At 36.8% G+C, this 24223-nt stretch overlaps 2 protein-coding genes across 6 annotated transcripts in view; one reads left to right on the forward strand and one right to left on the reverse strand.

Moving 5' to 3' along the window:
- Positions 1-427: 427 nt before the first annotated feature.
- The window catches only part of zap70 (zeta chain of T cell receptor associated protein kinase 70), a 28810-nt gene continuing 5014 nt past the window's right edge, over positions 428-24223 (reverse strand). The window contains exons 1-15 of one of the 5 annotated variants that reach the window (XM_055168276.2): positions 16874-17025; positions 16355-16424; positions 16016-16034; positions 9328-9772; positions 6855-7015; positions 4895-5033; positions 4356-4440; positions 4155-4171; positions 4015-4057; positions 3528-3711; positions 3189-3395; positions 2837-3029; positions 2494-2634; positions 1012-1124; positions 428-890 (exon numbers count right to left, since the gene is read on the reverse strand). In XM_055168276.2, the coding sequence (XP_055024251.1) occupies positions 770-890; positions 1012-1124; positions 2494-2634; positions 2837-3029; positions 3189-3395; positions 3528-3711; positions 4015-4057; positions 4155-4171; positions 4356-4440; positions 4895-5033; positions 6855-7015; positions 9328-9729 (1806 nt within the window). In that variant the 5' untranslated portion in view covers positions 9730-9772; positions 16016-16034; positions 16355-16424; positions 16874-17025 and the 3' untranslated portion in view covers positions 428-769. Of the gene's footprint in view, positions 891-1011; positions 1125-2493; positions 2635-2836; positions 3030-3188; positions 3396-3527; positions 3712-4014; positions 4058-4154; positions 4172-4355; positions 4441-4894; positions 5034-6854; positions 7016-9327; positions 9773-16015; positions 16167-16354; positions 16425-16873; positions 17026-24223 lie in introns of those variants that run through there. The other 4 variants (XM_055168275.2, XM_055168278.2, XM_055168277.2 and 1 more) reach the window with 4 other exon arrangements.
- Positions 17714-24223, forward strand: part of adamts10 (ADAM metallopeptidase with thrombospondin type 1 motif, 10) — a 64705-nt gene continuing 58195 nt past the window's right edge. Inside the window, exons 1-2 of the mRNA XM_073867938.1 lie at positions 17714-17916; positions 22044-22354. Of these exons, the coding sequence (XP_073724039.1) occupies positions 22252-22354 (103 nt within the window). The 5' untranslated portion in view covers positions 17714-17916; positions 22044-22251. The remainder of the gene's footprint in view (positions 17917-22043; positions 22355-24223) is intronic.

The following is a 24223-nucleotide window of genomic DNA, read 5'->3' on the forward strand; positions in this document are numbered from 1 at the left end:
TTCATGAAGGAAGTGAATGAAATAGACACACTATAGGCTACTTTTAAAAGCATGTCATGCCTTGGACATGTTAATGGTATACTTATATACAAAGCAAAGGTAACACTAAGGTTGTATTTGTTATATTAAGTAAATACATAAGCAATACAGTTTTTAACATTTATTAATCTTTGCTAATGTCAATACAATTGTTTATGTCAATACAAGTTTTGATTTTGTTCAATAAAATGAAATAAGATTAATAATAATGCTATAGAAGTATTGTTTATTGTTAGTTCATGTTAGCTAATGCTTTAACTAATTTAAACAAATACAGGTATTTACTAAAATAAACTAAGTATTTTATTTGTATATTTCTGTATTACAAATATGCATTGTTTGTTAGTTCAACAGATACAGTTCATATAAAACAATTTTATTACACAAGTTTATGAAATGGCTCAATTTTATTGCATTTGCAGTTTCAAAATGACAGAAACATAAAACAACGACTGAAAAATATGAAGTTTTCTTAATAAAAAAAATCGAAACTTCCAAACACACGTTAACAGAAAGCACGAGACTTTGAGTTTGAGTATTAATAATTGTGGCAATAATATATGGCATATTTAAATATTAAATGATGCAAAAATTATTATAAACAAAGCAATACAAAGTACTACTGATAGTAGCAATTAAAGTTCACTTGCATTCTTCTGATGGAGAGATTTACAAACATAATAAAAATATTCAAAATGCTTCTTCACATGTTTTCAAACTGTTTTCAGTTTTATTCTTTAGGGGGCTTTCCGTTCTCTGTTTTCATATAATCCGGGATCTTTTTGGCAATAGAGTAATAGAAAGTTCTCATCCTCTCCTCGACCTTTACAAAGCCTGGCCGATCTTCATGCCTGGAGAAATTAATCAGATGTTAACTTATTCATATTCCCACATCACCACTCTCCCTTACAAACAGTTCTTGAAATTGTACTGAAGAATCCATTTATTCAAAAAAGTTTAGATAATATTTACTTGTATGTCCAGCAATCTTTCATCAACTCATATATGGTATCGGGACATCCTGGTGGGCATTCCATACGACTTCCACTTTCTATAAAACTCATAACTTCCGGGCCTTTCATTTTCTGCACAATAAAAAAGTGTTCAATCACAATTCACATCATATAAGCAACTCATTTAAAGCCACACCATGTAATTTTTCAACCTTCATAATACATTTTCAAGACCCTTGTGATAGTACATCGACTTTATAGGTTGAATGACATGTCTACCATAGCCTGACGTGGTCTGTATCGCTTTTACTCGTACTTTAAAACATAGGGTTTCTGGTAGTAATCAGAGCACAAAAAAACTACAAAATTCGACTGCTTTACGGCATACGTCACTTCCCCCACACAATTTTTTTAAAGGTGAATTTTGCTGGAGGCTACTTAAGGAGTGTAGAGAGCAACTTCTATTATGTGACTCTGTGGCACCGTGTTAGTGTCACGGACCTATGACACAGGCAACCCGGGTTTGATACCCCTTTAAGGCAATTTTTTTATATAAACTCACGATCTTGATTCATACATAAATGGGATCTTCTTTATAAATGACGACGATTATCTTGCTTATTGTTTCACTGTATTTAGATGCTGCATTCACGTGTTCACATATTTACCTTTCTTTTACTGTCTATATTTACATTACAATCCAGGATGCTATAGCACTCAAACTTGATCAAACTCACACAGTGTAAAACCAAACCCTATTCATTCACCAATCAGATCCGAGCGTTTTTCTCTTCTCTCTTCCTCATTTGCTGCGTTCCGCTGTCACTCACGTGACGTATTACAAAGCGGCAGACCTAAACACATCGGTTTACTTGGATTTGGCGCGACAATTTTCACATAAAAGAGAGGAAATACGAGCACCATTGCGGAAAATCCTGGTGGCGAGGGAGAGAGAGACGATGCAACAATATTTGTTTGGAAAAAGGCAAGGAAATACTTCTGGTCGTTTCTCAATTGGAAGGCTGCAGCCTCCGGAGGTCACATATGCAGGCTGCATACGTCATCAAGCCTGGTTTATTAAGGTAAACTGAGCATTACATACGCAAGTCATAAGCATACTGCAACAATTTACGATTAACTAAGTATAACAGTCAACTTTATAACTGTTAATATTCTGAAATAAGACAGTCTTGAAATACGACATCCGGAGGCTGCAACCTTCAGATTGAGAAATGGCTTCTGCCACGAGTTCCTCATCAGAAAGTTGTAACATGACGCCTCAAAATGTTGATCGTTTAGCGTTTTAAAGGTTTAGTTTTTAGTTTAGTTTTAAGGTTGGCCAGTTCTTTTCCTTTGCGACAGTGCTGCGGCGCTTGTGGCCTCTAGGGGCGCTAGGCGTGAAAAATACATGTCTAGCGCCCCCTAGTGGCCAAAAAGTTCTGCGGTGTGCCTTTAAGTCAGAAATCAAAAGGTTGGTCATAGTGTCACAGCATATGTTTACCTTATAAGGTTTTCCTCCATAGGTAAAGGCCTCCCACATGGTAACACCGAAGCTCCAAACATCACTTTTGCTGGAGAACTTGTGAAATTGGATGCACTCTGGTGCATACCATTTTAAAGGCCATTTCCCCCCTGTGCGTGCCTGCACACATAAACAAACACACTCAAAATAAGTCTGCTTATAGTGCCATTATACTGATAGTCAAGTGACCAATCATGAAACAGAACAGGAAATGAGATTCATTGTTAGTACACTATATAGCCCATACAATATTGATAGTAATGGCTGCTGTATGTAATGTTGTGTGAAAGTTGTTGTGAAAGACTTGTGAAAGCAGTCCCACCTTGTAATAGTTGTCATCTGCACCCAGTGCCTTGGAGAGGCCAAAATCACTAATCTTGGCATATTGTTGGTTGACCAAAAGTACATTACGGGCAGCCAAGTCTCTGTGAACAAAGTTCCTGCCTTCCAAATACTTCATCCCTATAGAGACCTGATGCATTAACATCACCAAGTTATCCACAGTGACCAGGTCCCTGAGAAGTAAAAAAATAACTATATGATTCAATGCAAAACAACACCATACAAGTGCTTTTTTTGTTTGACATTTTTGTGTCAGTGTATGTGAACAGATGTAACTGCCTATTTGGTGAAGTCGTTTGGATGCACGAAACATAACTTAGTGATGAACTCACTTTTTGCCAGAGAGAAATTTGTTAAGCGGTCCACCAGGGGCCATCTCCATGACCAGCATCAGCGCTTCAGCTTCGCAGAGCCCAATCATGCGCACAATGAACGGATCACTCAGCTGATGCATAATTTGGGCTTCTCGCATCATTTCCTCTTTAACCGATTTATCATTCTCGTTCTTCAGTACTTTAATGGCCACATCAATCTGTTTGCTTTATTGGGAAACCATTTAGATTTGAATCAGTTATACATTCAATTTGAGTTTTATTGCATGAGTTCATATCAGCTTGCAAGTAATTTATTTCAGGTAATATGTCATAGCCTTTCATGCCCTCTGGACTCACCTTTCCATTTTGAAAACGCCTTTCTTGACACAACCAAAGTTGCCCGATCCAAGCTCCACTTCGTCGATCATAAGCTTGTCTCTCTTGATGAAGAGTGATTTCTTCTTGCATTCATTTGGATCATCATATGGACTGATGAATGCATCATGATCCATAGGCAAAGATGGTCGTGCACACTGGGGAACTGGGCCACATCATAGCTGATGTTACTTGCGTATGCTAATTAATAGTTATAATATAGCTGACTTTGCTGAAGTAAACAAGTTTAAACATGTTTGAATACTGAGATATAAAGGATCTCTGTAAGGCAATGTTGCTTTAAAAGAAGTAAAGGGGTCAATTTGGGTAGTATTTGAGAAGTGTAGTCTATGTTGCTTTTTGTGCAATCAATTAAATTCATTTGATTTCATTTTGCTGATTTACATGCTCATCTGTTCATCCACTCAAATTTCTGTGACTTTTATAAGTTGTACCACTATAAACTTACCCGTAGGGGGCGGTGTGTACCCATTATGTCCTCTACTCCTCCCCTGGCATAAACAAAAAGCCCAGTGATTAACAACATGCCCAATATTATTACATACATTTAATTAAGCATTATAGGTGATTGTTTTCAAGCATACTTACCCGTTCGTTCGGGACGGCTAAAATGAAATCAGAAAAAGGCAGAGAAGTATTTTACTCTAAAATCTCAATTATCTACTTAAGCGTATTAAAATACTTTTCAAAACCCTAAAGTTCATTCAACTTACGCAAAATGTTTTTAGTGTTATATTTTATATGAAAAGTTACTTTATAAACCAGTTAATATTTATTAAAAGTTCATACCTGGTGCTGCGTTGTTTTGGTTGACACATGGTTCTCTCAGTACAGTCACAAGACCATCTGGCTTCATTTTTAAGTATTCAACCAACTTCCCACCAAATATAAATATGTAAGTATTAGAATAAATAACAATAGTAAAATCATACAAATGTTTGTTTACAAATAAATCTTGTTATGCTAGATATTATGTTAGCAGTTTGGATGTGGCTATATATATTTAATGACTGATTACAAAAACATTTACAATTTTTTTTATCTATTTCCATCTGAAATTTGCTTTCATTGTATTTGCTTTCATTAAAAGCATGTGCATAATTCTATTTGCTTTGCATAATCAACTTTAATGCATCAATATTAAAGGTCCTTTCTGAACCAAAATTACTGAAAGGAAACAGTTTAAACATAAAACTCTCTTTTGCATTATACTTTAATGTGTCAAAATGAACATATAAGTCACATATAATATTGAGAAAGCAATACTTTAACTGTTTAATCAATGTTTTAAGAGAAGGTATAAAATAAGAGACACTTTCTAAGCATACCTGCCAGACAGTGTCAAATTTAGTTCCTTCTGGCATGGCATATTTCCCTGATTTGTCGTGTAAGATCTGATAATGGTATACTGTTTTCCCGTATGTCACAGATAGCGCGTAGGTGCCAAACTCATCTCTTTCTCGAACTCTGGAAAACAAACGGAGATCAAATTAGATATAAGAGGCCCGATTATTTGCATGCTTGTTGGTAAGTTTAATGCATGACAGAAGTAAATATGTAATTTTGGTTAAACTTTATTTTATGCAGTGGCGGATCGTGACTGCTCATCCGAGGGGCGCAAATTCAAAATAAGTGTGCGTAGTGTCATGTGTGTTGCTCGTGTTTTCAAAATATGTGTTTGTTGCATCATGTGAACCATGTGCATCACGTGTTTTGTCTAAATAAGTGCCTGCTGCACACACCGTTTATGATAAAACAGACGTTTACGTTCACAAAATACACGCAAGACACTCCATTAGCAGTAAACTCTGATTACACATGAGATTATGCAAATGTCTGGCAATCACGAGCGTCTCTTTTATCATAAACCCTTTAGACGCATCTGCAGCAAGCACTTATTTTAACAAAACATGTGATGCACACAGGTTCACTCGACGCGTAGAACACACATTTTGAAATTACGAACCACACACATGATGGGCTACATACATGTTGTGACAAACTTCGCATCGAGCGCCCCCAAATAAAGAAGTCACCGGCCGCCACTGATTTTATGGTGTCCATGTTACAGTGTTTTATACACTGTCAGAAAAAAGGTACAAAACTGTAACTTTTCTGTCGCTGTGGTGGTACTGTAAGGTTCTCTTTTGTACCTTTACAGGCATACTAAACATAATACAATGTTGTACCTTTTTGGATACATTAAGGATCTAATGTGTACCTTTAAAGGTACAGTTAACTGTTACTCCTAAAATGTAACTCGTACAAAATTGTTCCTTAAGGCAGTGTTTCTCAAACTGGGGTCTGGAAGATGGTGTTTGGGACATTTTATAAAATACATTTATTTATCATAAATTCGGTGCAAATAAACCTCCGAAAAATAAGGCTACTAACATACATTGTATAATTTAATGTTTTTTTATTTAAATTTTAAGTTTTAGAATGTTATATATACATTTTCTTTGGCGGGTTGCGAAGGGATGCGCCGTACACAAGGTGGGGCCACACGCCGAAAAAGATTGAAAACCACTGCCTTATGGTACACAATAGGTCCTTAAAGTATAATATTGTACCCCAGAAGGTACAACATTTCAATGTGTTGTATACCCTTAATGGTACAAAAAATTTACCTTTGAGGATACAACTCCAGGGACAGAAAAGGTACAGTTTTGTACCTTTGTTTCTGAGAGTGTACTAAGTAAGTAATAATGATTAACAACATGTACATACTATGTGTAAGGGTTTGGTTTGGGGTTAGTTGCATGTAATTATGCAAAATGCACTGCTTTTACTATAGTAAAAAAGTTTTACAGTCATTTTTATAGTCATCTCATCTGCTTTTCTTAATGTTGTTTGTTTATCTGCAGGTCATGATTCACAGGAAGCCTTTCAAAGCAATATACACTCTTCATATACACTCTGTCTGACTGTATGGTTCTTTACAGGAACTTTCAACATTCACAGAAGCTCTCTGTTGCACAAAAGGCTCTTTGTATTGGAAAAAGTTCTACAGACTATAAAGTTAAGAAAGATTCTTTAAAAGTTCTTTAGTTTAGAGAACCAAAAATGGTTCTTAGAACCCTTTTAGAACCTCTATTTTTTCCAATGTAGATTAATGGCTATTGCAACTTGCCAACGCAGCTGGTGTAATCATTTATTTTACCAAATGCACCACTCCAACAAGACCCCACTCTTTGCTACAGTCAATAATTGTCTGATTTGCCTCATAAATCGTAGTAGGAAATGTTTAGCTTGTCAATCTGATGAGAAATGACGGTTTTCACTCACAGGAACTTTCCATCCGGCTGAGATCCTGAGTATAGACGTCTCTCACTCTCCAGTCGGGGTATCTTGCCATGGAACCAGGGCATTTTTTCATGCGCTGTGGTGGCAATCAGTTTCTCTAGTTGTGGGGCCTGGCTAATGATGGCTTGCTCCATCGCTTCACCCTAGGAGGAAAAATAATGTAAAATCCTTCTGTACCCGTGGTGATTTGTAAATCTCTCATTTGAACATCTGTTGTGCGATTCTAGCTTGATGGGTTTCATCATATATGGAGCATGTCAAAAAAAGCATCTTTTTTAAACAAACCATTCAATGGATAACATATGGTCTGACAGAGAAAGAAACTGAAAGCGAAGACATTAAAGGTATAGCTCACCCAAAAATGAAACATCACCCTCATGTTGCTCTAAACATGTATAAGTTTCTTTATTATGTTAAACTTAAAAGAAGATATTTAATGATGGTAAGCACATATTTGGCGGTACCCATTGACTTTCACAGTGGGAAAAACAAATACTATGGAAGTTAACGGGTACCGGTATTTAAGTCCTTACTCAAAATATTACCATTTATCAAAATATCTTTTTTGTGTTTAAAAAAATAAAAAAACTTATACAGGTTTAGAACAACATGAGGATGAGTAAATTATGACAGAACTGTCATCTTTGGGTGAACTATCCTTTAAGTGTTAATTTTTTACTATTTTAAACACTTTTTTGCATTCACTAGTTATTTTAAATTGTCCTCCGCTATGACAAATGAATTTTTCATCGTACAAATATTGTTTGTAGCCTCTCAATTTAGATACGCTTATAAAAGCGTCATGCATAACAATTTATACAAGCATTAGAAAATGATTAAAAAATATATTTTTGATGGACTGCAGGACATGTCAACTTCCCAAAGGTATTTTACACCCTTCACTGTCAAAAATAAAGGTACAAAGCTGTCACTGGGGCAGTGCCCTTTAAAAAGGTCCTAATATGTACCATTTAGGTACAAATATGTATCTTTGAAGTACTAATATGCACTTTTGGGGTACAAAGGTGTACCTTCTTGAAACGGTACTGTCCCAGTGACAACTTTTGTTTCTTTTATTTCTGAGAGTGTTATAAAAATAGTGTGTGAAAGTGACATGCACCATAAAAAACATTCACCATAAAATTCAAAATTTTCTTCCAACAATAATAAATTGGGTTAAACAAAAATTCCTAGTAATTTTATAATTTTTTATATGCAGAATAAGAATCATCATCAACATGTTGCTAACAAATAGTTTAGTGGACATAGATAGTTAAAGGGATAGTTCAAAGGGAACCTAACACAAAGGAAGATATTTTGAACAATGTTTATTACAAAGGCCCCATTGACTTCCATAGTATTCTTTTATCCTACTATAGAAATGAATGCGGCCCATGAACGGTTTGGTTACAAACATTCCTTTATTTCTTTCTTCGTGTTCATCGAAACAAAGAAATTTAAAAAGGTTTGTAACAACATGACACTGCATATATGATGACAGAATTTTCATTTTTGGGTGAACTATCCCTTTAAGTGCTGGCCCAAACTATTTTCCATTAAATGTTTGAAAACGAGTTCGAAAGTTTCCAGCATGAATTGCTGCATGTAAAACTACATTGTTAATATTATTCAAAAGAGTTACTGTTTTAGTGTTCATTGGTTTAATTTATGCTATTGATGTTATCTCTGTTAGTTATCTTTTAGTTCTTAAAATGAAAGATATCTGCTGATTGTCACCATGATTGAGGTTTGTGTGTTAAGTGTTGAGGTGTAAGTGCACGACTATTCAGCACAAACAGTTGGAGCAACTATTAACAAAGATAAATATACATAATCTTTAAAAAATTAGCTGGGTGGACTTTCTCTGGGTTTCACAGACAATGCTTAAGGCTAGTCCTTGACTAAAACACATTTTTGAGCTGTCTGAAAAATAACTTTGACAGATCTTAAAATATGCCAGTGCTATTGATTTGTTACAAGATGCCCGCCAGTAACATCTTTTTCTAAGGCATGTTTATAAAAGATGCTTAAACATCTTAATTTAACTAAGGTTTATTCTTGGCTTAAGCTAAGCCTTGTCTGTAAAACCAGGCCTTTTTTCTCTTTAGTTGATTAAACTCAGAAATTTACATAATATAAGTTTTTTATTTAATATTTAAGTTTTTTATTTTTTGTAGTAAAAATTAAAGACATGGGGCATTACTCAGTAAATTGAGTTAGATGAACGTCTGGGTCCGAAGGTCGAGTAAATTAAAAACGTCCTAAGATGTTGCGTTAAACTTTTACGTTTTCTAAACCTCCGTTTCCTAAAATTAACTTTTGCATAATGTGCACATGCATTTATTTTTAACAGCAAGTTTCTATCATTAAAAGCCCCATATTAAGATTTCAACAATGTCGTAAATAAACCTTTTTTTATTCCTTTACAATTGGTTACCTCTGCAAAAGGTCTCACCTCCAAGCTCCATGTCTGCCGCACATATTCCCTGAGCATGTTGTCCCTCAGGCTATCAAACACACCCGGGTTGATCGGCGTGTCAGCCGATCGCAGGCAAGGCTTTCTGAGGGTGCACACCAGGCCGTCCGGGTCTTTGCTGTAATATTCACAGAGCTCTGCGGGTCCACAGTGAGACTTTCCACCCGAAATGCAGTACGTCCCGTTTAACTGTTTCTCTACAGAATAATGGTAAAACTCCAAGTTCCAAACCAAAGAGAGGACGTAGCCACCCAGGCTGCGAAGACACTGGCGCAGGAGAAAGAGGCCGTCTCCCATGCCGGCCAGCTTCAGGTGGTCCTCGGCCTCCGAGCGACTGATGCTGCCGTAGAAGAACGGGAGCTCCACAGCAGGGTCGGACATGGTGGAGGTGAGGTGGAGGCGAAGACGTTCCACAGATCAGGGACTGTCAAAAAAAATGAGGCCGTTTAAGGCAGAAAGAGAGAAAAAGAGAGGTTGAACAAGCTGATGAGGTCATCAAAATGGGGCAATCTATGAGGTGCTAGATGCTTCATGCTGATGTGGGATGTGGGAGGATGTTTTCGTCTCAAAGCTAATCTACGTTTTCCTATGTTTGTCTCACAAAGCTCTGCTTTAAGTGACCCATCATGCACTTAACAAAATCAAATGTTATGATCAAACGTTATGCCATGTAATTGTAACGCACAGCTGTGTAGATTATTTACACAACATGCAAATGTTGGTGTGCTTGGTTTTAGTGTTGCATTGCAACCGGCAAAGTCTCGCATTCGGTTCGAATCACCACAACAGGAAACTTAGACATATCCTTCCCCCGCCCCCGCCAGGGCTTAGATGACAACCTCTCCACCCAACACAGGTGCTGGGGCTTCAAGAACGTTCCTAACCTTTGTCAACAGACACATGCTCTGCTGAAACATGTTTCTGAGGGAAATGCGAATTAAAAATGCTGTACTTGTAGATGCCGAAAAGGCCCAATCTGGCACCATGGAAAAAGTGGCGATACACAGACAAATGACAAATGCAAATGCCGTGATGAATAATTTCCAGTGGCTGAATGGTAAAGCTGTGTAGGAGAGTACAAAGTATATGGATAGATGACACATGCAAACATATATATATATATATATATATATACAGTATATATTTATATGATGCCCTTAGACATTTCCAACGCCTCAAATGTAACTTTCATGTAAATGATCTGACGATGAGAGAAAAGCAAATGTCTTGAGGTTGCATCACATGGAGCACCAGCGAGTAGAAAGCAGATGTTGCTCCATTGCTACCTTTGATTTAAATCACAGTTTCCTGGACACAGATGCTGCCCACACCTAAAGGGATGACAGTTACTGTCTAAGTGAAAGACCGTACCACAGCCGCACATATACTCTCTTAGACCACCACAGGCCACAGCAAAGACACTGGGGGACAGTTAGATCTAAAAGGTGAGACGCATGAAATATCACATGGCAAAAAATTTTATCAGACAGGCGGTGGAAATGCCAGCAGGAGTCACCAAACTGACCACGAGCTGTGACTTGACCTCAGGTCATATAAAAAGCTATGCATAACATGTGAGTGCAACCCACACGTTTATCAAAGTTGTGATGTAAGCTGTTCCAGAATTAAGATTTAGATGCCAGACACCCCTCCTCTTCCTAAACTCCTTCTTTAACAGACAAGTGGGTGATTGTATAATTAGAATGAATACATTTGGTGTCCAAAGTCATCCATTTTACAGCTTTTCCAAATGGTTATCATTTTAATAATTTGGTACTCATGAGCTATACAGGTCATTACATATAGATGCGTTGGTATATTTTCTGAAAAAGTTTCTTATATAGATGAAAATCATGATTTCCTGTTGTCTGAATTAGTCAGTGTCGCACTTTTAACAGAAAATATAATATTGTTATGGCCTTAAACATGTTGTGATTCATGACGATACAGAATTTTTTAAATAATTAAAACTATACGCTCTAAAAAATGCTGGGTTATTTTCAACTGCAGCGTTGGGTCAAAAAGGGAAAGGCCCAGCTCGTCGGGTTGTAATTTAACCAGTTTTTTTACCCAAAATGCTGTGTTAATTTAACCAATGGCTGGGCTAGTCCATTTTTGACCCAACGCTGGCATTTTTTAGATTGTAACCATTTGAAAAAAAGCTAAAAAAAATAATGACTTCGGACACCAAATGTACGATCAATTATATAATCACTCATGTACGCACACAGTTAATTAGAGATATGGCATCATCTCGAAATCAGGGCAGTGGCGGCTCGTGACTGCTCATCCGAGGGGCGCAAATTCAAGATATGTGTTTGTTGTGTCGTGTGAACCATGTGCATCACGTGTTTTGTCAAAATAAGTGCCTGCTGCACACGCGTCAAAACCGTTTATGATAAAAGAGACTTTCACGTTCACAAAATACACGCAAGACACTCTCTTAAAGAAATAGTCCATTTTCTTGAAATAAAAATCTAGATAATTTACTCTCCACCATGTCATCCAAAATGTTGATGTCTTTCTTTGTTCAGTCGAGAAGAAATTATGTTTTTTGGGGAAAGCATTGCAGGATTTTTCTCGTTTTGGTGGACTTTAATGGACACCAACACTTGACACTTAACTCAACATGTAACAGTTTTTTTCAACGGAGTTTCAAAGGACTATAAACGATCCCAAATGAGGCATAAGGGTCTTATCTAGTAAAACGATTGTCATTTTTGACAAGAAAAATAACAAATATACACTTTTAAAGCACAACTTCTCGTCTAGATCCGGTTCAGCGCGACCTAACGTAAATGCGTAGTGACGTAGGGAGGTCACGTGTTACATATATAAAACGCACATTTGCGGACCATTTTAAACAATAAACTGACACAAAGACATTAATTAGTATCATTCCACATACAACAACGTAGGAACAGTCCTCTTTCAACACACTTGTAAACACTGGGGCGGAGTTTCGCGTTCATCTTCTGTGACCTCTTGACGTCATGATGTATTGCGTGGGGTCAGCTGGCGCATCAAGACCGGATCTAGACGAGAAGTTGTGCTTTAAAAGTGTATATTTGTTATTTTTCTTGTCAAAAATGACAATCGTTTTGCTAGAAAAGACACTTATGCCTCGTTTGGGATTGTTTATAGTCCTTTGAAACTCAGTTGAAAAAAACTGTTACGTGTTGAGTTAAGTGTTAATTGTTGGTGTCTATTAAAGTCCATCAAAATGAGAAAAATCCCGCAATGCTCTCCCCAAAAAACATACCTTCCCCTCAACTGAACAAAGAAAGACACCAACACCCTGGACGACATGGTGGTGAGCAAACCATCCGAATTCTTCCTTCAAGAAAATGGAATATTCCTTTAACAGTAAACTCTGATTACGCATGATATTATGCGAGTACACTTTTAGAAAGGATGTGTTAATTTTTTACAAATCTTTGTGCATTAAGATTTTAACACATTATGTGTCATTTTGTCTTGATCTTGTGTTAAAATAAATCACAAGTTGTGTTAAAAGTAACACAAAACGTGTTGTTTCAATAATAACACAGAGATGGGTAGATGTGTTGTTTTTAACACATTCGTTCTAAGAGTGTATCCAGCAAACGCGAGCGTCTCTTTTATCATAAACCCTTTAGACGCGTCTGCAGCAGGCACCTACCTTGACAAGACGCGTGATGCAGAATCACTTGACGCGCAAAACACATATTTTGAAATGACGAACCACACACATGACGGGCTACATACATGTTGTGACAAACTTCGCGTTGAGCGCCCTGGAAAAAAGAAGTCACGGAGCGCCACTGAATGAGAGGTGAGAAAAATAAAATCAACAGCAAATCCCAAAAGTTTTACATGGACCTTTTATAAGTACTATGGTGTTAGTTGTCAAAAAAGTGCGAAGTAGGATTACTTTGCGACATATTGATGCACTAGGCTTCCCTTTTCCACTGCAGGACACAAAATAATTGATAAGCATTCTGATCGGCAGATAACCTTTGCAGATTAAAGAGACAAATGTTTCTTTTACTAATAAATTCTGTAGAAATTACAGTATTACTGGCAGCTGTTTGCTAGTAATTTACTGTAGATTTAAATTGATGTTATTTACTGGCAACATTTTGTTCAAAGTTAAATGAACATTAAACATTAACAAGTCTTTATCTTTACAGAATAAAACTAAAATAAGAGCCTCATGCAAAGCATTCTGAAAAACAAAATCTGAAGGAAAAAAAACAGAAAAAGGTTGATAAGCATTTCTGGTTCTCAGAATGCTTTGCATGAGGCTGTTTTTTATAGTTATATTCTGTAAAGGCAAAGACTTGTTTATGTTTAATGTTCATTTAACTTTAAACAAACTGTTGGCAGTAAATAACATCAATTTAAATCTACAGTAAGTTACTGGCAATCCATAACTACAGCACATATTTTACAGTGTAGCACATCATGAAAATATTGTAGGATCTGTTTACAAACAACCAATTTTGTTTCAAATTTTGAGGTTAGGGCCCACGCTTACACATTGACTTTGCTATGGCAGACGTGGTCTGTGTCTGGCCTGGGTCCCCTCTCATTCCCTATGATTTGATTTCCTGTAATTAAACACCGGGAAAGCCCTAAAACAAAATACTTGTAATATCCCAGGAAACATAAAAGTTGCTTTGGATGAAAGTGTCTGCCAAATCCATAAATACAAATGTGTATAACACCAGCATAAGACAAATGTCATAATGGTCGTGCAGTTGAGTGAGTCAGCAGGCCACAAAATTAGGCCTACTTATTAAATATGTTTATATTTAATGTGTTTAATATGTTAATATTTGAGGGGTAAAAATGTACCTTCAATAGTGTATGTTTCATGGAAAATTGTAAAGGAACTTAATAATTTGTTTTTTTTCCGGTGTGAAAGACAGTGATGCATTGCGGTCGGGCCTTATCGACCTAATTTTACACTACACAAAACTTTCAGACAGTAAGCAACAGCATAAGATGTATAGTCGCTGCCTATTTCATCTGAGCTTTGAAATTGTGAGTCTTTGAAAATGCTAAAAATACCTAAATGATCATGCTGCCATAAAAGGGTTACACGCTATTTGCCAATATTATGAGTTGCTAAGACATACGGTACTCATAAGATGTTGGAAAAAACTATTTAAAAGTAATAATCTGTCACAATTGTATAATGGTGAACCAGTAATTATTTTACTAGTGCATAGATTTTCCCTGGTGGTTTCGTAACATAAGAAACCAAAATGGCTAAATATTTTGTGTTTATTTGATGAAAACAATTGTTTGTTCAATCAAAAAGACATAAAACTTATTTTTCCTTAAATGTAAAGAGTATTTGTCCTTTTGCAAGACTGCTCAGTTTGTAATTATTTTTTTTAATACTTTTTGTAATCATATTTAGATTTTAAAATATCATTTGGAAAGTATAAAGCTTGGATTGTTGCCATTAAATTTACACAAATGAAAACTTTGGGTTAAGAGCTTTGTCTGCTTTGTGGTAAAATAATTAATCCTGGTCATTGTTTCAAACATGCTACATTTTAGAAAGTGTTACCTGCTTGTAAAATAAAACCAGCATTAGCTAAATTCATTTAAATAATGTCACTATCAGTAGATTGTCAAAAAAACTGTGAATGGTAAATATATAATCTTTAAGAATCCTTTACTGTAAAGTTTTTTTTAAAATATGAATCATAGATTTTACTTTGAAACTACAATTTTATAAAGCAGTTATAAAGCAGTTTACAGCATCAGGGGTGAAGTCTTGCACATCATCAGCACATTTTAAGTGGCTTAATAAACATTTAATCTTCATCTCTAAAGCCACAAATAAATGATGTGTGCTGCTATGGGGTGAGAGATAATTTTTAATCTTTACTGAGACACATATTTATTATCTGATTTAATTTAATGTTATAAGAAAAAGCATTAAGAAATAAACACATGAAAAGATTTTAAACCAATTAATATCCAGAAAATCGACATTCACTGATTATTAAATGTGTAATTACGGTAATAATAATCATCATAATTGTACTTAAGTAGCAAGAATACAAAATAAATTAAATGCAAAAAAATACTTAAATGTTTTTGCCATGATGCTCAAATCAAACATTTGCACTGTAAATAATTAGCTGTAATTATGCAGGTGGTTGCCAGTAACTTACTGTAGAAGATAAAGACTGAAAATGTTTCAAGTTCATTTAACTTAACAAACTGTTGCCAGTAAATAACATAAATGTAAAATCTACAGTAATACTGTAATTTCTACAGAAATTTTTTACAGTGTAAGAAATAGTGCTATAAAAACTATTTTAGTCTGAAGAATAAGCCTTAAAATATGCCAGATCCATGTTGATAGCTCTTACAATCGTTTCTTTACATTCGTGTGTGCCAGCAGGATGTTACAAATTAGGCTGATATCTGCAGTCTTAATTTAATGTAACAGTTAACTGTCAGTATGGTATTTGACCTCTTCTGAACCTTTAGTTGTGAGTTGCCAGCAACTTTTCTCTAATAACTCATCTCATTTACACGTTACATGTCTGACATTTTGATCAGCTGTGAAACATTGTTAATTTGCCTTAGGAAAAGATAAGAACAGACGGTCCTTGGCAGAGAGAGCGAAAAAGCCAGAATAATCTTATTAAACACTCACCGTGGCCTGTAGCTGCAATCTAGCGAAAGAAAGAAAGAGAGAGAGAGAGTAAAGAAAGAAAAAGTCACAGATGAACTGAAGGCGGGTTTAACAAATGTATTTAGTCTGCTGAGGTGATGAAGCTCTCTGATCTGGCTTGTACACAAGACGGTTTCTACGCTTGCCAGATCTTACTGTCTGTGTGTGTGTGTGTGTGTGTGTGTGTGTGTGTGTGTGTGTGTGTGTGTGTGTGTGTGTCTGTGTGTGTGTGTGTGTGTGTGCACACAGGTGAAATGTGTGGGCTGTTAAAGTCACTCAAATTTGAATTCCCTTGCAGATTTCTCAGAAACTCTAACTTACTTTTTCGCCCAAGTCTGATGTGCTGGTTTGGGATGTGACTGTTTCAAAAAACACCGCTCCAGACTAATGCCTAAAACAGGTACAAAAATGAGGTCATATATTTTGCTGTAATTGGTTTAGGAATTTAAACAATGAGCAAAGCATAGTGGCCATCTCTCTCTTTAAGTAATATTATCACATGTTATGTTATGTAATATGTTATGTTATGTTAAATGTAAAAGTAACAAAGATCATCATATAGTTTTAAACATTTAAAAGCAATAAGGATAAAATAGGCTAAGTGCTTTTGAACTTTATCATAGTAAATAATAAACTATAGGCTACAGTATTTATTAGTTTATCAATTCACTGTAGTTAATAGGCTACTACAGAATACTATAGCACATGTTAACAATGTAGTCCAGTAATTAATAATATTGTACAGTATACTACAATTTACAGCAGTTTATAGTAAATAGTTAAGTACCTAATCTAGTTTTCATTTGGAAATTGGCCAGACAACATCAAAAGCAGACTCACAATTAGGTTCAAGAACTTGTGTCAGGGATAGACGTCCATTTCACGTTACTTTCACGGTTATTTTATTTGAAACCTACTCTTATTAATTTCTGTGTGAAAAAATAATAACTGTTGACGAAAGTGCATCTGGTATCCGGCTCTGTTTTTGGCGGGTGTTTGTGTGTGAAGGGTGGCGTTATCGGATATATCTAACAGGTGAGTGAGGCAGCCCCCTCCGAGGGCCCAACACGACTTCATCAAGTGAATGTAATGGTGTGACGCACAGAGTGCAATTGTTCCTTGTGGCTCCTCCCGGCGTTCAACGTCTGTTATTACAGTGACCGTTGTGCAGAAAGCGATTCGTTTTCCCCAACCGACACGTTCGGCGAAACGAATAAGTGAATCAAGTTTGGATAAGTGTGTGATATTATAATTGTTTAATATTTTTCCTCAATTTTTTAACATATTAAAATGTTGTTCACTGAATAAACATTTTAATTATGGTTATTGGTTATAATAGTGTACTAGCCTACTTCAGGAAACTCAAGAATAAAAATTTAAAAAGCACAAACAAATTAGCTTTTTTGACTGATTCGCCGCGAATCAGTAGCCTAGTCCTCTATAAAGTACACTATTAAAGGCAATACCGTATGCATATACAATATACGAACGTTACAGTGGTTAGGCCTATATAATATTTAAAAAAATACTTCGATTAAGTTACATTGCGTCAAATTTGCTACCTCAGAAGTTTATTTACAGCCGAGTGATTTACAAACGTTTTGCGAATCGGTTTGATCGAATCATTAAACAGAAACAGTTCAACAGAACGATGCATTCGGGAATCGAACATAGGGAGAGCGCAGGCTGAACTCAGTTTCTCTCCTCAGCGGTTAGACTAAAGGCAAGGCATTAGAGAAATCACTGAGCACCAGTCCAGAGCACAATTCACCGGCTCGACTCAGCATGTGACAGACAAATAACCGGCACTGAGCACGATAGAGCAAACGGAGGTTGGAACTTTTTGGGAGTCGCTAAATTGCTCATACCTGGACAATTAAACGGTGAGGAAAGTTACTCCTGTTCTTTCCTTTATACATTCACACTTGGCTTATTTTAAAACGTGCAATTGAATGCAACGCACGCGTGCACACTTATCCTTATTATATTTTACAATGCAAACTTGTTATAGTTGCATATGCACATGCATGCGTGTCTGTTTAGCTGTCAAGTTGTTACATTCAGCTCGCTAAAACTATAACAGTGGAGACAGCAGTGCTGTCAGAGTGCTGGTGATCGCTCTAGCAGAAAGCAGAAATATCTCTCTTTGTCTGTTGGGATCTGAGTCGAAGGGTTTGCCAGGAACCTCTGAGGAAAGCTTGCAGTTCCCTAAACTTTTTGCCGTTGTTGCCATAAATGCCTGATTACAGCTGCTATCAAATAGGTAATGGCTGTTAGACAAAAATCTGAATATAAAATCAAATATCTACATACAGGAATCATTTGGCATTGGATTGGACGTTTAGAAGTTGGATGAATGATTTTATTTGAATGCGTTAAATGGACATGAGCACGCGCAAGAGACTGTCAGGTAGCAACCTCTTCTCTTGGCGCGACTCCAGGTCTGTCCAAGCGCGACGTGTGATATAGAGAGCTTGGATGGCTCTTGAAAAAGTTACACATTAAACGTTTCCCTATATCTGCTAAGATAATTTAATAGTATGATGAAGTTATTTTATGCATGCTATATGTTTGTCACTACTAAAGGAGCATCTTGATATACCGAGAACTTTTTATCTAGACCAACGTATGGTTCATTAATTACCGGAACCATTCCAGGGTTCCCATAGTGATGGAAAAACCATGGATATTAATACAAATACACAGAAGTCATGGAAATTTCTATACGGTTTTGTAGTTATGCCTAAATATTTTCATTCCAAAAATATCTCTGTGGATGGCCATAAACGGATAATGGTGGTAGCAGAGCAAGAATGTTATTTTGGTTCCTCTCACTCATAATCATATGCCACCAGAACCAAACTTGCAATCTTTGTGACAGGAGCCCAAATGTTATCACCCTCTGCTGGTGAACATTATGACTGTCACTCATCATTGTTTATGATTTGTGTGATATTTTTCACATAGAAATGATGTGATCCTTAAGTGTTGATATAGGGGAACCTGTCTGGCTCTGAGGTGTGTGGTTTGAGAGCTGACTAAAACGGTCATGCTCTGCAGCCGGTCATGAATAGCTCTCACATTATGGTCTCCGTTGATGGATTCAGAGTTCATTACCGGTTGTTACATAAGTCACTTCTGTTCTGCTCGCTGCGATCAGTGATCATAATCTTAATTCCCTTGTTTCTGCATTGTTTATTTAAAACAGAGAGCGGAAAATAAACTGAGAAGCATGAGACTAATATACCAAGTTTTTAGCTTAAATCATTTGAGTTTTTTTCCAGTTTGGATCCTCTGTTTGTTTAAATCAAGCCTCGTGTTGGTGTGTAATACAGTGTTTGTGGAGGCCAGAGACCTGTGGCGTTTTCTTATTGCTACAGTACAGTGTCAAGCAAAATTGAGGTTGCTGTCTGCATATCATCCAAATGGAGATGGCCAGATCTACGAGAATTCCTAGTTTCCAGACAGAGTGCTTTCCAGTACTTCGGACAGAAAAGAAACGGAGGGGAGAGATTTTCTTCACTGCGGCGAACCCTTTACATTCAGTCCGTCATATGGGTTTAATTATCAAAGTCTTGCTCGTGCCTGATGGCTCCTTGACTTGCTGTTGTATTCTGACAGCACGCAATACTTCTTCTCGCTGTCTCGGATCACACACGTTCTTGTATATTGTGTCTGCACTACCAGATAATAATTCTTGAAATCTACTGTATGTTGAGTCTGTTGCTCACAGATACTTTTCGTTCTTGATTTGCCCCCAAGAAAAGCCAATTTCGAACTTGAACTCATCCAAGGCCACAGCTGAATCTTTTGGACGGCAACGTCTGCGGCTTGAGCCCTTTCTGCTGCTTGTCGTTCGGCATTTTATCTCCAAACAGACTGAAACATTCACAGGAAAAGCTGCAACATTTTTTCTTTCTTTATTTTCTTAATTTTTGTTTGCTTTATAACATAATCTTTGCCTTATGGGTCATCATAGCCTGAAAGCAATTCTTGATGCACAAATAAAGAACTTTGAAGACCAAATGTTGGTTTGTGCTTTGCCAAATGCTTTAATGAATCTTGTGCCCTCACTGATAACCTCACAATAAAACAAGTCCATAATGAGAGGTAATGTAAGTAAAAAGGGTTTCCCAGATCAGGAACAGGAAAAGGCCTGGGGAGGGGACAGGGAAATGGGTGGATTGAAAGGGTGTGGAGAGCATAGGGTCTTGTAGTCCATCACTATTTGAAGGGCACAAAGACCTCTTAGTGTTTTAACACTGTTTGCTGCATTTAAGCTCTTCCAACGTAGCTCATAGGAAATGACGGGAACCTAAAACCAACATCAACCTGTTTTCTTTCGAGGCCTCTTTTGGGTCCTGACCTATTTGTTGAATTTAGATAAAGAAGAAAGCGGGTATGTTGTAGTGGATTGTTAGACTGTTTAACAGGACATTTTTAGAAGCAACAGAATTCCTGGATGAGATCTGTGCAAATAACTTTCCATAACACTTGTAGAAATTAATGCTCACACACACAGACTAAAAACGTAACTTTTGCCATTGTCTTTGAAGAAGACAGGAATAGTTATCCCAGATGGACAAATGAGTGTAAACTTTTTGCTTTTCTTCCCTCTTCATCCCCTTGAGATTTTTCTCTCTCTCGAGTTCATCTTTCTTTCATCAGGAGGCAACTTGTATCCTCATGTTGCCAAATAATTCCCACATCTGTTCTGGATTACTTTGCCAGCACTTTGTTTCTCATCACCTATCTGGGCTGGTATGGTGTCTGTTTTTACCTCGTCTTTCCATAATGCACTGAGTGAGAGATGAGTGCATGAATAAAAGTAGATTGTGGTCCCAAAAGCCAAAAATGTGGCTATTATTATTATTTATTGTTTGGAATAGTATAGCTTAGCACAATCCATTGAATCTGATTAGACCATTAGCATTGCGCTAAAAAATAATGTAGTGATATTACGCACTGCCCGAAAATAGTCCCCTTGGTTACTTTCAATAGCGGGGACTATTTTCGGGCAGTGCGTAATATCACTACGCCTGCTGCAGCCATGTTACAGCACCAAAGTCCTTTATTATTACACCAGAATGAGAGTATAGTTTCTAGCCATATCGGCCTAGAAAATCGCAACTTTTAATTTTCTGTCAGTCTTAGTACACAATGTAACTACAGAAGAGTACAGAAAGTTTTAAATAGGAAAAATATTGAAACTCTTTGGTTATTTTTTAGCACGATGCTAATGGTCTAATCAGATTCAATGGATTGTGCTAAGCTATGCTAAAAGTGTTAGCGCCAGACCCGAAGTTCAGCTAAATAGATTCCAAAACGGTAAGATTCAAATGTTTAACTTTAGGGGAGCTGGAAAATGAGCATATTTTCAAAAAAAGTGGAATGTCCTTTTAAAGTAAACATTTGTGTGACAAACTGTTGGTAATATTAGCTTTTTTATGGTAATAATATGTTTTCCTGGAGTCTTTATTTTTAAGGCCAAAAGTGAAGACATTTTCACACTAAATTGGACACTTGTAAAATGCAAACTATTTTTAATTCTGAGAGGATGATTCACATAATGTTTTACATTCAACTACTAAAAAAATAAAAGGCAGTCTACAGTAAATACTTATTTTTGCATTAAACATTTAACTACCCCATTCAAAAGATATTATCTGCATCTCATTCATTAGAAACAACATGGCCCTCTTGTAGCTTTTTTTATAGCTACCTTCAATCACTCAGCCTACCCCAGATCTAAGACAGAACCCCAAACTCAATGCTTTCCATTCATATTGAGGCCTTCGGGTGAGGATTAGAGTAAAAAGAAATAGCAGCCCCAAGTTGAAAGAAGTGTTTGGTCCTTATAAGATGTGAAAAGAGGAGTGATTGATTACCCCAAGGGCAACAAGAGGCAAACAACAACCGCCCAAGCTGATGTTTGACTGATCCACAGGGAACCAGTTTTCCAAGGGACCACTAATTCTTTTCCCCTTTCTAACATATTTCTTCTCAATAGGGAGGCTGTACAAATTTATGATTCCTGGTTCTACAGATCGTAGAGCGGTCACCCTCCATCTCTGAGAGGCAAAAAGGATCCACGCAGAAATCAAGCTATCATGGCCCCAGAAATCTGTGCGTCACTCTGGTGAGTGTGGGCCGTAAGAGGGCAGAAGACATGTTGGGACAGAGGGCTGGGCATCGCACTGAAGCTTGCTGTAGTAACCATGGAAACGGTGTGGAGGAGTTTAGCCTGCGTTGGCATCATGGCCATGGTTGCCAGCGGAGTAGCAAAGAGTTTGACTCGTGAGGAGTTTGCTCAGTATCAAGGTAAGTTTCTTGTTTGCTTTGGAGTTTAGTTCATGTGAAATTAAAGGGGTAGTTCACCCATAAATGAAAATAATGTCATTAATGACTCACCCTCATGTCGTTCCAAACTGGTAAAACCTCCATTCATCTTCAGAACACAGTTAAAGATGTTTTATATTTAATCCGAGAGCTTGTTGACCCTTCATTGAAAATCTGCGGTATACTGTCCATGTCCAGAAAGGTAATAAAAACATCCTCAAAGTAGTTCATGTCACATCAGAGCGTCAATTAGCATGTATTGAAGAAAATAACAAAAGAACAAAACTTACGACTTTATTCAGCATTGTCTTCTTTTCCGTGTCTGCTGGGAAGTGCATGCGTGAGACTAAAGTCACGTGACTGCAGTGATGCAGATGATGTATGACGTGGCTGACGTGTTATCTGGTGCGCCCTAGCTGTGTTTTTTTGTACGCCCAGGCTTCGTTTACATTTTGAGGGAGACACACGCTGTAAGTTTAAAAAAAAAACATGTCTGAGGATAACACGTCATCCGCGTCACTGCAGAACAGAGAAGACAATGCAAAATAAAGTCGTTTTTTATTTTTGGACCAAAATTTATTTTCAATGCTTCAACACATTCTAACTGACCCACTGATGTCACATGGACTACTTTGATGATGTTTTTATTACCTTTCTGGACATGTACAGTATATCGTACGTAGATTTTCAATAAACATAATAAATAAACATAGGATACGAGCATGCTTTTGTCATTTGGATGCGACTGTTTGAAAGACATCAGGAAGCAAAGTGTTCTCTCAACACTGAAGCGCATTGTAATGCTAACTTTGTGGCTTCTATTTTGAGTCGTTTGGGATGCAATGACACACAGCCCTCTCACCATGCCTTGCATATTGCTTAGTCACTCCATCTCTTGTGCTGCTCAGACGTTCACTTAACCGTGTTGCGGCCATTACAAGGTTTTTATGTAACTGACTTCACGCAACTCGCATTTTGTACCACGCTCTGTTTTACTTTGCGCTCACACTGTGCGTTCTAACCCTAACCTGAGCCCAAATAAACCGAACCCACCTCTGCAACCAGGCCAGGGTGCGATTAACCAAACCACACCCATGGATGGTACAGAGCGATCACACTATTCAAACGAACCAGGCTTTGGGGTTGAACACGCTCGTGCGCAGTTTGGTTTGGATAATGGGAGTACGCTCTTAGAACAACTGTCTAGACAACCAGGAATAGATGCACCGCACTGTGACCTTTTCATTACAAGTACCAGACCCACTGATCCAATTAAAGATGTGACTGTCTGATGTATTTCCATAAATATATTGCTTTTTAGCAAAACTCACCAAAAAAACGTCTCTGGAGCATTTTCACTATTATGGCGATCAAAACCAAACAATAATCAGCTGTTCAATGAATATAAAATTTTTATGGGTTAACGTGCCCTTTCTGCTATAAAGAAAAATAATCACTGTCTCTTTTCATACAATTAGCGACCCAGTCATAAAACTTGCATTCATTTAGTCAGTCCAAATATAACACATTTATAAGATACAACCCTTATTCACATTACATAATAGAAACATGAACAAGCTTGTTGATTTGACTTCACTGTCATATATATATATATGAAGAGGTTGGTTCCAAAACGCAATAAATCAATTTTTACAAATTTCGGTAAAAACGTGTTTTCTACACCAAGAAAGTGACAAGATGAAAACCACTATTTTCTGTTACAAACTTTCACATAGGTTATAAAAACATAAAAAAATTCTAATCCATAACTTGATTTTCAAAGATTTATTATAAAAACTAATTCTTTTTTCCACAAAATGCAATAAATCCATGACAGTTTTTTATTTCAAA

The sequence above is a fragment of the Misgurnus anguillicaudatus genome, chromosome 5, assembly GCF_027580225.2.
Source record: "Misgurnus anguillicaudatus chromosome 5, ASM2758022v2, whole genome shotgun sequence".
NCBI lineage: Eukaryota > Metazoa > Chordata > Actinopteri > Cypriniformes > Cobitidae > Misgurnus > Misgurnus anguillicaudatus.